The sequence below is a fragment of the Silene latifolia genome, chromosome 3 (genome assembly GCF_048544455.1).
Source record: "Silene latifolia isolate original U9 population chromosome 3, ASM4854445v1, whole genome shotgun sequence".
Taxonomy (NCBI): domain Eukaryota; kingdom Viridiplantae; phylum Streptophyta; class Magnoliopsida; order Caryophyllales; family Caryophyllaceae; genus Silene; species Silene latifolia.
The window spans coordinates 9,388,499-9,402,654 of NC_133528.1; the positions used below are offsets into that span (position 1 = coordinate 9,388,499).

A 14,156-nucleotide genomic window follows, 5' to 3' on the forward strand; every position below is an offset into this window, starting at 1 on the left:
CGCTTCACCCAACACCCCCCCGCCTTTCCCAACCCCACACTTAACAGCTTCCTCACATCCCTCTTCCCCGAGCCATATCTGTTCGAACCTGAAATTCTTCCTCACCTCCAAACCCGTGACCCTTTTATCGAACAACAGTTTAATAGGGGCATGATCCGACCAATCCCGCGTTAAATGTATAAGCTTTGCATAAGGAAATAAATCAAGCCACGAACTCGTACACATCGCTCTATCAATCATGCTCTGCCGATTAGCCTCACCCGCTTGCCCATTATCCCACGTGAACTGGTATCCCTCCCACCCCACATCTTTCAGCCCACAGTCATCCACAGCTGATTGGAAATTGTTCATCTGCCATTATGCTCTACTCCCTCTTTTCATCTTAGTCGAAAAGAGGATCTCGTTGAAGTCACCCACACACACACCATGGTAGCTCGGATTGCCTACTAAGGAGGCGAAACAACTCCCACGATAAATGCCTATCTATGACCGTCGGCCACCCATAGAACCCCGTCACTCTCCACTCCCTCTCGCCCTCACGGACCACAGCATCAATATGATGGACTGAAGCCGATTTGAAATTGCAATCAACATCTTTCTTCACAAAAGAGCAAGCCCTCCCGCTCGCCCCATACTATCAACCTCAACCCCAAAATACCCATCTAATTTTTCCCGAACCCTCCGCATCTCACGACCACACAACTTCGTCTCACACAAGAAAAGTATGGTCGGGGCTTCCTTTCGTACCAAGGCACGAAGATTATTCACCTTTCATTATTAAGCGAGGAGAAAAAAATTGTATAATGATGATTTGTGTTATTACCTATGCAATTTCTATGTATATATATAATGTTGGGTTGTAAAATAGGCCGTCATGGATGCATATATATAACTTTCAACATATTAGTTTAGAACGATTATTTTGATCTTTTCGGTTCATCGAGTGAAAATGTTGTGTTTGTTTCTCCTATTACATGTTTTTTGTCAATCAAGTAAATTGTACTCATAACTCATAGGAAAAACTTCTGGCATTAGTACCGAAACATTGTATGTTGTGAGAAATAAGTATGATTTTTCATTCTCAAATACATTTGCCTTTTTGTGAATATACAAGATTGATAGACTGAACAAGACATTACTTGACTGTCATAACCGTTTACATTCAGATAACCAATGTATACAATTATTGTAAAACCTTTAAATCGATGAACTAAATCTAATAAAAGGTAAACAAAAAACAACTACACTTTGGTATATGTTGTTCTAAAATATAGCCAATTGTAAAAAATATATATCAAAGATAAAATGAATGTGTAACATTTAATCACATTTTTCCATGGGAGTATAATCTTCAAAGATGAAAGTTTGATGTGATTTTATTTCCTTAAGAACTTGGGATGAATGTGCCAACATATCCAATTCCAGCAAGAAAGAATGCAAATGATTGTAGGAATAGGTATATGAAGTAACGTGTCTTTCCATGCATGAAATCGTAGCATCCACAAAATAATAGAAATGCACATACGATGAGCTCCAACATATTGAACCTACACAAAATAACACAATTCGTCATTACGAGAATTACTTAATTTCACGACCCTGATTTACTGATTAATAGAAAAATCGGTTGGTAATGTACATTACTGACTGAAATTGGTCGATATAGTATCTGAATTCAGGCAGTAATTACATTTACCGATCATTATTATAAGACAATATTTAGTGAAATGAAAGAATTACCTTTGTCCAAACTTGCTCAAACGAGGTTTCAATTTGGAAGATGATTTATTATTATTAACCGCTCCTAATTTATTTTTATGTGCATCACCTAATTTCTCGGTCACAACCCATTCGTTAACTCGTCCAGCTTCTAGGAGACCGATGAATAATGCTTTAGTCCTATGCAATGACATAACATTCTCGAACAGAATCCAAAATACTACGAGATGCAGAGACCTGAAAACATCGGCAACAAAACCAAATTAATCTTTGACATATATAAATGACTGAGACGTAGAAAGTATATATAAGTACTATATGATAGGGGTTGTGTACAAACCTTGGGGTGCCAACGGCGTTAAGAATAGTAATAGTAGTAGGAATATAAACGGAAGCCCACTTTGGTACGACGACTTCAGGGACCAAAACTGTCGCCGGTAGAACGACACAGTAGAAGATGAAGGTGACGAGATGAGCTACGATTTTCCTTACGAAGAAGAAGCTGTATAATACATGCACCTTTTTCCATAGGCCAACTTTCTGCGTTATAAAATTAACAATGCAAATATATTAGAAACATCTTTTATATGTGAAATTTTTAATTAAATTTTGATTAAATTAAACAAATTATTCTAAAATTGACAAATTAATTACCTGATTTCTGATGATTTCTTTGAACATCTTCTTGAAAAGATTAGCGGGACCACATGACCATCTGTGTTGTTGGTATCGGTATGCTTTAAATGTACTTGGAAGTTCATTTCTAACCTGTTACATACCACAATATTTAAAATTAATTAGGACAATACGATAATACTAAGAGAGGACTTTTTATCGATTACAGTTGAACTCTCTTAACACGTAAATGAAGCTAATAAGGCGTACCGTGAGATCACCAAGGTAAACAAATTTCCAACCCTTGAGACTAGCTCGTACAGCCAAGTCCATGTCCTCTACCGTAGTTCTGTGATTCCAACCTCCGGCCTCATGGATTGCCGATATCCTCCATACACCGGCCGTTCCTGTTTAAAATATGTAAAAATTTCAATTATTACGGAGAATATTATTATTATTATTACTACATACAACTGAATTTTAGGTAAATTTTTATATTATTTATTTATCTTTGATTAAATACGTTTTATAAAAAATAAAAAAGTAAACAAATGACTAAATACCGTACCATTAAATCCGAAAAAGGCATAAGTAGCTGATCCAACTTCTTGCTCGACTCTAAAATGATAATCCAACGACATTTCTTGCATTCTTGTCATCAAACATTCGTCCGCATTTGCTGCAAATAAATTAAAAGTCCATTAATTATTTATTGCTTAATTTTAACTCTTTTGTACAATAATTGTACGTTGCATGATTTACGTCCATATATTACACAGTTGCATACAGCTTATTAATTTGTCATATTATTATTATTATTATGTCCCACATATTATGAAAATTCAATGATAAATTAAACATACCGACTACTAATAGTCCAATATTCATAAACACACTTTGTAAGACGGTTTCATACATGTACAATTACAAAATCACATATTACACACTTGTAATTATAAAATTTTACGTGTATATACTACTTCCTTTATTTAACTCGATCACGTCTATTTGTCTTTTTAAAAATATACCTCATATATTTTGAATAAACGTATGGAAAAATAAAACGGTAGAAGACTTGGTCGTCTCGGCACACGTCCACACCATAAATTGACCCACCATACCCATTGAATTGGACAAACATGAGGAAATGGTAAACTCACCTAAAGAAAGCGAAAGTCCACCTTGAAGTTATTTTATTTCTAATGGAAAATAAACAAAATCTATCTTGCCAATCTTTTTGTCATCAAATTTGGTTTTCCAATTTATTAATAGTCAAATAATACGGTTTTTCTAACATGTGTTCTAAGGGCACACATTAACGGTCTAAATAAGAAAAAAAATCAAAGGAATATATCAGAAGAAATGTAAGTATGAAGTCATTTACTGAATTATTCTTCGGTTTTTTCTTTAGTTAGGCTCTTAATATGTGCCTTTAGCGCACGCATTAGAAAAATCGATTGAATTATCAAAACATCTATATCGATTACGCGTCTTGTTGAAATGTTCATAATCAAATTACTTGCATATAAAACAAAAGAAGTCAATTAGTGTATCACAACGTTAAATCATTTTCTAATAGGTGTCATCATGTTCATTAAAGTTTATAATGAATTATTAAATCTTGGACGTACTTGATTTAATTTAGGTGATTTAATCATATGATTCCTTTTGTTTTTGATCGTCTTTTGATTAATTATTTAGGCAATATACTATAAAATTAATATGAAAGTTTGTTTTTATCCTAATACGTTAAAAAATAATTTCCGAGACACGGTAGATTAAATGAACCAGTAACGACTCTACTTATTTCTTATAAATTTAATCATTTTTTTAAAAAATCTGACACAGTTTGGAAAATGAAACGATTAGTATGATTACAAGGAGAACGATTTATGGAAACAAAAAAATATGTTATTTTTGATTATGACGGAAAGTTACTTATAACATTTCATAATCACTTTTTTTTAAACATTATTTAACCTGATTATGAGACGTTAAAGCTTGTGAAACGTCACAAATCGAGCTTAGAGACCATGTCTTTATGATATGTAAAGGAGCACCGACAGGATCAGTTTCATGCAATTATTGTCACACAGCAAGCTTAGTGTACTTGAAAATAGCCGCAAAAAGCAGTTGTTCTAATTGGCTAGCTGCCTGCCTATTCCCTACTTGCCAACAATATCATCTTAGAAAACATAAACAACTCTCTAAATTATTGACCATTTCATTTCATATACGGTTACGTAACACGTAAGTTAATTTAGCTGGTAAAATCAGTAAAACAGAACTTACGTTAAACATAAACATGAATAAAAAGAGGAGTACTCGGAAAAGAATGCTTACAGAATTTCCATCGAGCTTGAACAAGACCGATTTGAGAGTTGTGGACAAGGAAAGGGATGGTTTTCCATAAGTAATCGGGTTCGGGTTGAAAATCAGCATCGAAAATTGTAACATATTCACAATCTTGTACATAAGCACACTTTAGTCCGTCCTTAAGAGCTCCGGCTTTGTACCCTTTTCGATTTCCTCGTACTTCGTATTTTATGTTAATTCCTTTTCCTGCCCATCTTTGGCATTCCATTTCCACCAAATTCTGTATTTTTTATATTTATTTCATTCATTAGTATCTTGAAAACATATATATTATTTTTTAAAAATATTAACATTTTCGAGTTAAAATGGACACCTTAGTAATAGCATCGGTCGAATCGTCTAGCACTTGAATTATAATTCGGTCTGATGGCCATGATAGTCCACATGCTGCACCTATCGATATCTGGTATACCTGGTGTTTGACAAAAAATAAAACTTTATAACCAGTACCAGACAAAAATTCATATAAAACTGTTACCATGCAAGCAACAGTAGTCGTTATAACTCATTATGATGAGTTAAATCGCTTATATTATAAAACAGTATTACAGAAGACTGAGTAAAGTCGAAAAGTACAAACCTCTCTTTCGTTGAACATGGGAATTTGAACAAGAACCATAGGGTAGTTAGAGTTGCCAAGTTCAATATCTTCTTTCAAAGGTTCCCACTTATATCTTTTCTCAGGCTTCTTAGCAAAAAGCTTGACCAAGATGATAACAACACCCATGTATAATCGCTCGATAAACAACATTATCGACATAATCGAGCAAATAATCACCATTAATCTTAGCAAAGGAACTATGAGAGGCGATTTCGTATGATCCCATATCAACCCTATTTGCCCGTAATTTAAATCATACCCGTTTCCATCCTGGAACAGCTTGCTGGATGATACTCCCTCCATTTAACTTTACTCTCGTACCGTGTTCACTTCTTTTCAATAAAAGAATATCAAATAAATGAAATGTTTATAATATTTTCTCTTAGACAATGGCTAAGAGTTGTGTTAGCATCTAACGATCCCTCGTACTTAATATGGTACTCTGCAGTCAGGGTGGAAATTACGTCGAGAATTATAGGAGAGGCTAGACAAACAATTAATGAGAGAATAATAAAAGAGAGGAAAATAAGAAGAAAGTTTAATTGGTCTTTTAATTCTCTCTAAAGATTGAATGTCTAGACTTTGTTGGTATTGTGGTTTTAATTTGTGGGTGTTGAAGCCCTACTAGTATGTCTTATATATATGTTGAATTGTTGACGAAGCTACATAAAATAGACTTTTTTTCATGTACTTGGAAATAATAATAATAATGCAAAAGGAAACGAGTTGGGAAATTGATATAAAAGTTATAAGAGGAAAATGAGTCGAAACTAGGTGTGGGGATGTTCGTATTTTCAAACCCAATTTGTTGAGCCGGGTCCTCTTGTATGGTCAGTTGTTGGCTTAGTCTCAAAATATCATTAAATTAAATATATGTTTAATTAATCTTTGAATATCTTTTAGATACACTGACCCACTTATAGCGGGTATTATTTTACATTTGATAATTTTTTTTTTTTTGGTGTATATACCGTCTGTTTTAGGCCCCGTTTTTTTCCGCGGAAAAAAATTAAAACTAAATTTAATGAGTTAATTGAACTGAACTGAATTTAATGGAGCTGAACTAAAATGAACGGAGGTATAATAAGAGTTAATTTGTCAAGAGATTAGCTAAACCGAACTAAACTAAGCTGAACTGAACTAAACTAAATAAAGTTGAACAGAACTGAAATGAGCTAAAATTAAGTCCAAAAAAACAGGATAGTATGTTAGGAGATAAAGCTCTTCCTTATTAGTTCAACATTGTCGCATTCCAAGAACCAAGAGCTATGAGTGAGCTAAAACAACTCGTTACTAGTTTATCTAAGTGCTCATGGATTGTATATTCATTCGTTGTACAATGGGTTTTTTTAGGTTATATATTTCATTTATTTATAGTGATAATATGAGTGTCTACTATACTAGTATTTAACTAATCAAAGACTTTATAAACTGTGATATGATCTTAATTTATATCTTGAGTTATACTCCCTCCTATCCACTCTTTTCTTCCCTATTTCCTAAAACGGATTATTCAGGTTTTCTTCCCCTTTCCTTTTTGAGAAAGTTTTTATTAATATTATACTCTTATCTCTTTCCACTCATCAAACCCCACTATATACTTTATTAATATTTAATTCTAATTATTCCTACTTCTCTCCAATAACCAAACCCCACTCATCTCCTTTATTAATATTTAATCATAATTATTCATACCTCTCTCCAATTACCAAACCCCACTCATATATTTATCAATATTATACTCCCCACCCTTAATCTCCGTGCCCACTTCAAAGGGGAAAAAAAGGATGGATGGGAGGGAGTATATTATTATTATGGTACATCTCTATTTTCAGTCTCATTTCATATTCCCTCTATATAGATTCTAATAAATTACTTATGGAAAATAGTTTATGTTCAAATATTATTATTGATTGTACATATGTTCGATTGTACAATGATATGATACACTCGTTCAATGCCTCTAAGAATTTTTCATTACGCTTCTTGACGATTAGAGTGGCCTAGTTAGTATTTTTTCAATTTATGCTAAAATAATGATTTAAGATCAAATGATGATTGAAAATAATTACAAATTATCGACTAAGACAATCAAGTGATAACGAGTCAAAATCTAAGGGATAGTTATTATAATAATGAAATCTTACACTAAATTATTTGAAATAATCTTATTCAAGAGATAATGTTATTATAATCAAATGATACTCCGTAGTTATTAACAACTTTGACAATTTCTTAATAATATGACTTGATCTACTTAGTTCTAGCCAGCTCGAAAAATAACTCGTCTTGGATATGTGTTAGATGTGAACAAGCATAGGGTTCTAACCTTAGTATAAATATATTGCATGAACATTTTTTAACGTTGACTTTATTATATAAAACGATTTGATCTCACTCGTAAGTCATACATGTATGTATGCATATAGTCACATATTCACATGCACGATGCACCGTTATTGCCATACTTTATCAATAGTATTGCACTATTGCACATTTTTTTGTAAAATTTTGATGTTAATTGAACAACAACAAAAATATTCTTAAAAGTCAATTGTTAGTCGGCTAAAACTTTAATAATCTACTATTAAACTAAATGGAATAATTCATGATTACGCGTAATTTATCTTATAGGTCATTTAATTAAGGTTAAAGTACAAGGCGGTACACTTAAGTAGGTCTAGCACACTAGTGAAAACACAATCCGTTTAACAATAGGCAAATTATTATTTAAGACGGGTCAAATATGTCCATGTAAAATAAATAAGACAAAAGCAGAATGTACAGAAAAAAAAATAAAAAATTTGTCTTATATACCCTGTATCCATGTGGGATGATATTTGACTCGTTTCAATATTAAGACGGATATCTTCGTTTGAAGGAAGATTATCTAGCTGTGAATTGCATGTAGAGATGTTTTTGGGCCGGGTTAGGGCTGAGTCAGGCTAACCCGGGGTCGGGCTGAGGTCACTTGGCTAGGCCTTGGCCAGGCCAGGGGAGGGGCGGGCTTGATCGGACTGGATTTGTTTTTGACCCGGGCTAGGCCATAGAGGGGGCGGGCTGGGGGGGCTTGTCCGGGTCGGGTCGGGCTATGGGAAAATAAAGCCCATTGGCCGGGTCGGGCGGTTTAGTTGTTCAGCTCTAGTTGTGAACAATATTATGATGAGAAGACCTTGGAATTTCATATACAAGAATAATGAGAGGTTTTAGGGTTCGAATTTAGGACCGTAGGATCATCAAATTCAAGTTTGATACCATATTACATTATTACCTACTCCACAAGTAATTTAGTAAGTCTCTATTAGAATTGACAGTATTTGTCTTAAGATAAAAATAGGTCAAATATATTTCTACTTACATGTACATATACAACCATAAATAAATAGTCTTATTCATCGTCGTAAAATCACATCACAATATATAGTCGTTATTAACATTTAATTAACTTCATAGTATACTAAAAACAGATCATTATTTAAGCAATTAAGCTTAAAACAAACTCAAATCAAATCTGATTTTTGTTAAACAACCTTGACTAGTTAATTTCAATAACACGGTAAACCAATATTTAAACCCAAGTAGCTGTAATTTTAAATTAGGTGAAAAAGTCGTTAAGATTTAGGAACATATTGCATGGTCAAAGTGTTTGAAAAAGCAAATTGAGAATAAAAAAAACCTAAAAAGTGAGAAAAGAATGAGCAAATGATGAGGAGAGTTGGAGTGTAAAGACAAAGAAGCAAGTGTTATTAGCAGCTAGTTAGCACCCACAGACACGTCTTTGACTTAGTTTTTATTAGTAATGGAATATTACCCATCTTCTATGGGTCGGAGGTGTCTTTAGAGTTTAGATTCTTCCAAAATTTGGGACAGTTTCTTTGAGTTTGGCAGATCACCTCAGCCGCCGCGCTTCTTCCTTCTTTCACATTCATACTTTATAAGATGGATTCTAAAATACAAGTTCTTAGTTAAGACGGGTATTTGTATTATTGTCGTGATTTTAAAATGAGGTGGAATAACTAATAAGGTTATGTAAATGAATTAAAATGAATAATGTTGAGCTAAACTGAATGAACTGACATAAATAAAGTCGGGCTGAACTGAATGAATTTGAAATAAGGGTTAATTTGCGGAGAACTAACATGATAGAGCTGTACTGGATTAGACGAATTAGGTTAAATTCTTGAAATTAAGCCAAAAAGAATAAAGAATAGTAAAATTTAAAAACTTCTCTTGTTTATCTAAATAGAGCACAATTCAACCCGATTTCCCGTCTTAAGAGATAAGACTAATTATCTGATTCTAAAATTATTTTCCTCCTACTAATTAATTGTGATCAATTTGAATGTATAAACTAGTACAAGCATTTGTAGGGTTATTATAAGGTTTCAGAAAAATTCTTAAGTCATCCAGGAGGACCATTAATGTGTCCTCCCTAACCAATAAGAAGCCTTAATACCCATTTAAAAACTATAAATATAAAGGTAAATATGAGAAAAATATTAGCATGGAGACTTCTTATTTATTAGAGAGGATATATTAATAGTCCTCCTGGAGGACCTAAGAATTTTTCAAGGTTTCAGGCATTAATTATAGAGTAGTCGAGCAAATGGGACGGTTCGATTTATGTTTGGGTCATTCGATGATGGTTTAAGATCTACGTATTTGTAACCCTAAAGGATAGGTCGAGTTGAATTTGGAAGTTGAATAAAATATTAAGCAACACAGAGTATTCTACCTCGAATTATTATTTTTTTCGCACGATGTACAAGTTAAAACAATAATTATGGTTCGTGGTCAGTCGATCTCAATGTAGGTTTTTTTTTTGTGATGTTACACAATAGGCATAAGACACATACATAGAGTACATTTATAGTTTGATGGTATATATGTGTAATTATATGGTATCAAAATATGCTTGATAAATGGTTGCATAATTGACATTTCAATAATTCAATAATTGTATTTATCATTGATCGACTAGTTGTTGACTTATATACAGTGTACTAGATTGGAATTTTAATCAAGCAAATGCCAATCAATACATAAGCGCCTATATTGGCGCAAATTGTTCGTTAAATTCAGTGTACTTCTTTGTGACTTTGTATTGTGTACTTTGAATAATCAATGGAAATTTGGAAAAAAAATACTCATTTTATGTCAATTAAAATTAACCAATTTGTATTACTCCGTACTAATAATAAAATAAATGTACTATATATATCCAACTAATTACAACAATTTATGAGAACCCTTGAAATAATGGGATATCGCGCATTATTGTTGTCGTAGGTAACTGCTCTCTCAGTTCAATCATTTGTTTCCTTTAATTAAAATACGCTTAAAAAAAACAAATGATTGAAACACAGGAAATAACATTTACGTGCATCATTAATTCGTTTTGGTATATAATACATTTCTTGCAAAATAGCTAAGTAATTACTAATTAGTGACCATTTATATTTAGACACTTAATTTAATTGTATTTCAGGTATTCTCGTGTCAGGTTGTCTTATACAAAGATTGTGTGAAATAGATTTACTAATTCAAATATGTTTGACCTATTTGAATGAAAAACTAGTTACTTAATAAATCTATTTTACACAATATTTGGATAAAACCGTCTTATTTAAAAGTGTTTAGTATTTATAGGATGAGAAGAACAAAAAGGAAATTAAAAAATTCAAAGATTTTGTTTCTGACTGATATATTTGTCTTAAACATAAAACACGTTTAAGAGGATAGATGGAACAAAAGCAAAAAAAAAAAACAAATTGCCATATTGATCTAACTAAAGGCTATTTAATCCATTTTAATCTTAAAACGGAAATACCAGTCTTACCAACGAAACAATAAGTTAGTTACAAAAGATTAGGCTTCAACAAAATGTGCATATAATTTGACCAAGTGTACGAATAATGATACATACGTATAGTTGGTTTTGATTGATACAATAGAATATTGGAAGCTTAATGAAGCAACATACGGAGTACAATACAACCCACGCTAAAGATACTTATTCGATGCCAAGCCAGTTCAAAATGCAATTACAATTATTTTATTATAATAATTATAATAAAATATATAAAATATAAACCGACACAAAAAGCTTCAAAAATGCCAACAACCCTTGACATGAAAAGTATTAACAAATGAATGGAAAGACTTTGAAATATAACTAACCAAGACTAATTAGATTTTACAAAGGAAGGAGCTTTCTAGCTTCCTTAATCATCCATTTTTCAATTATTTTAATGATAGTTACATCTACGTAGAAAAATCCACCCTTCATTACCACTCACTTAGACTCTAAATAGTGCAATTAAATTTAATTAAGTAGTGTACTCATATATATTAAGGTACACTATTTATCGAATAAAATTATGATGAGGAGGGTTAATGGATAAGTGATCAAGTCGGGTACAGTTTTATATTTCCACCCGTTAGAGCAGGTATGATTTTGGTAGGTTGTACCCGCCATATATCTATCACCGCCCCGCCCAATGACATACTTTTAATTGAACTGAATTGAAGTGTGCTGAGTGGAGTTAAACTGAATTGAAGTTAGTCAAATAGCTTACTCTATAACCATTGAGATATTATAACTTATTCTCTTAACTGTAAAAAAAAAACAGACAATAACTTAGACTTAATTTTGAAGATTTCATCAACACCACTTATTGTTACATTGAATATACCAGTTAATCTTGTGTATGGCTGTTTTACACAGTGGCGGATCCAGGATTTTAAGTTAGCGGGGGCGAAAATTTTCAACGGGAGCGAAAGGATAATATTATAAAGGGACCTCGAAAAATTCGAAAATGTTGACTAAAAATTTTAAAATTTTCAAACGCCACAGGGATGACCGCCCCTACTAGCCCCCCCTCGCTCCACCACTGATTTTACACGATATTACGATAATAGTGTGCAAACATAATCATATTATTAGTGAATAAAAGTAAATACTCCCTCCCATTCACAATAAACCTCCCATTTTTATTTTGGCACAAAAATTAAGAAAACACACTACCCCATCATATAATTAAATTTGGACCACACAAATACACTACCCCACCATACAATTAAATTTGGACCACATAAACACTTACCAAAAAAGGAAATAGGGAGGTTATTATGAATAACCGAAAAAGGAAATAGGGAGGTTTATTGTGAATGGGAGGGAGTAGTTAATAAACACTTTTTACAATAAATCTGTGTAAAAGTATTTATGTAGCAGTGTTGATATCCCCGATAACACAAAAACTATCACATAAAAAAATTTTCAATCCGTTTTTGTTTGTCACTCCGAAAACAAATATTTCTCAAATCAATCCAATAAACAATTTGTTTTTTCCCATATAAATAATGTGTATGCTTTGTCATTTGGTTAGTCGATCATATAGAGACAATGTTACAGGCTATCAATTCCCTAACTAAATGTGTTTTTTTTGTTTGATACTCTCACTGTCCCGGTTATTGTTTACCTACTTCATTTTAGATGTTTTAGTTAATTGTTTACTTTTCTATTTTGGAAATGTCTTTAATAGACAATTTAATCTCTCCCACATAATTTTGGTTTACTTGTCATTCAATAATTAGCCCCCTCCTCTTTTCTCGGAGTCTGAATTGTATGTCCGATTTTCGTGTCCCATTACCTTTCCATTTGACACATAAACATTAACCATAGAAAATAATTGTGTAAATATTATAAGATGAATATGTGTCAGAAGATAAAGGTAAATAAATAATCGAGGCGAGACGTAGAGAGTTTTGAAGTTAACAAAAATAAGAGCATGTTTTTCATGCATTGAGCCAAACAAAAATTTACACGATGTATAAGTTAAAGGAAGTGATTAAAACACTAGTGCATACTTAACATAATAATTGACAAATTGCAAGTAGCAAAGTTTTAAGCGACTACCTTACTTTTCAGGTAGTTTTCCATCCAGCCAATTCTATCCCTATTTGTGTAACTTTGGACCCTCACCCCTTATTTAAAGGGTCTTTTATGACTAATTTTCAAACTTTTTTTTTTAAATAAAATAAAATATGGCAATCTATTGTTATGACGTGAAATTATTTATGACGAGGGAGATTATTAAGGATTTAAAAGATCTATAAGTAAAGTCTTTTCACAAAACAATTTTAAGAAAAGCTGGTTGAACCGACAATCTTACCCTTGATCAAGTTGTTCTTGTGAGTGAATATTTAAGTGGGTTTACTGTTTACATCTAGACCGAATTGGTTATTTGTGATAATTAAATTTCATACAAACTTATAACTAAATATTTCACTTAGAACATTACCGAGAACTTAGCATATGACGCTATAAGCCTATAATAGGACGTACCGATTTAAATATCAAACAATAGATCATAATCTTGCAAAAAGTTGCCTTATACATGAAATTTGTAAAACGGATACTTAAATAACATATCTTTCATTTAAATTTTGTGTATTTGATAGACTTTTTCTTACTCAATTGATATCTAAGGTGGCCTAAATCGAAAAATAGATATATCACTAAGATTCTATTTTGTTCGGTTCGGCTCATTTTTAGTTTTTTAGCTTCGATAATTTTAATCCAAAACAACAAAACTTATTCTTGTAATTTGTAACACAGAAAAATACGATGGCCGGAGCTTGCGCGCAAGTATTCTCGTCTCTATTAAACATATTATTAATACTAAACCAATAATACAAGTATCAAAATTAATTATTAAAACCGTGAGAATAATCTGACAGGATACCAAAAATCATTTGAACTAATGATTTTACTTGTCTTTTTCGTTTCATAATTTCTCGCATTTTTTGAACCTTTCTATTATAGACGTATTGTATCAGTATG

The 14,156-nt window shown here is 32.2% G+C and overlaps 1 protein-coding gene across 1 annotated transcript; it reads right to left on the reverse strand.

The window, feature by feature from the left end:
- Positions 1-1,115: 1,115 nt before the first annotated feature.
- On the reverse strand, positions 1,116-5,926 carry LOC141647106 (glucomannan 4-beta-mannosyltransferase 9-like). Its single transcript, XM_074455149.1, has 9 exons — positions 5,291-5,926; positions 5,024-5,122; positions 4,678-4,930; positions 2,903-3,013; positions 2,605-2,741; positions 2,374-2,487; positions 2,060-2,259; positions 1,741-1,956; positions 1,116-1,547 (listed from the first exon to the last, which is right to left on the reverse strand). Exons 1-9 carry the CDS (start codon positions 5,612-5,614, stop codon positions 1,385-1,387), a joined length of 1,617 nt encoding a protein of 538 aa, XP_074311250.1. The 5' UTR covers positions 5,615-5,926; the 3' UTR covers positions 1,116-1,384.
- Between the last annotated feature and the right edge of the window lie 8,230 nt (positions 5,927-14,156).

Excerpts from the sequence above, each read along its gene's own strand:
- LOC141647106 (XM_074455149.1), bottom strand. The coding sequence starts at position 5,614 with ATGGAGGGAGTATCATCCAGCAAGCTGTTCCAGGATGGAAACGGGTAT. Across the intron at positions 4,931-5,023 it reads CGACCGATGCTATTACTAAG|AATTTGGTGGAAATGGAATG; the intron begins GTGTCCATTTTA and ends TAAAAAATACAG. Across the intron at positions 3,014-4,677 it reads TCAAGCTCGATGGAAATTCT|CAAATGCGGACGAATGTTTG; the intron begins GTAAGCATTCTT and ends ATTTATTTGCAG.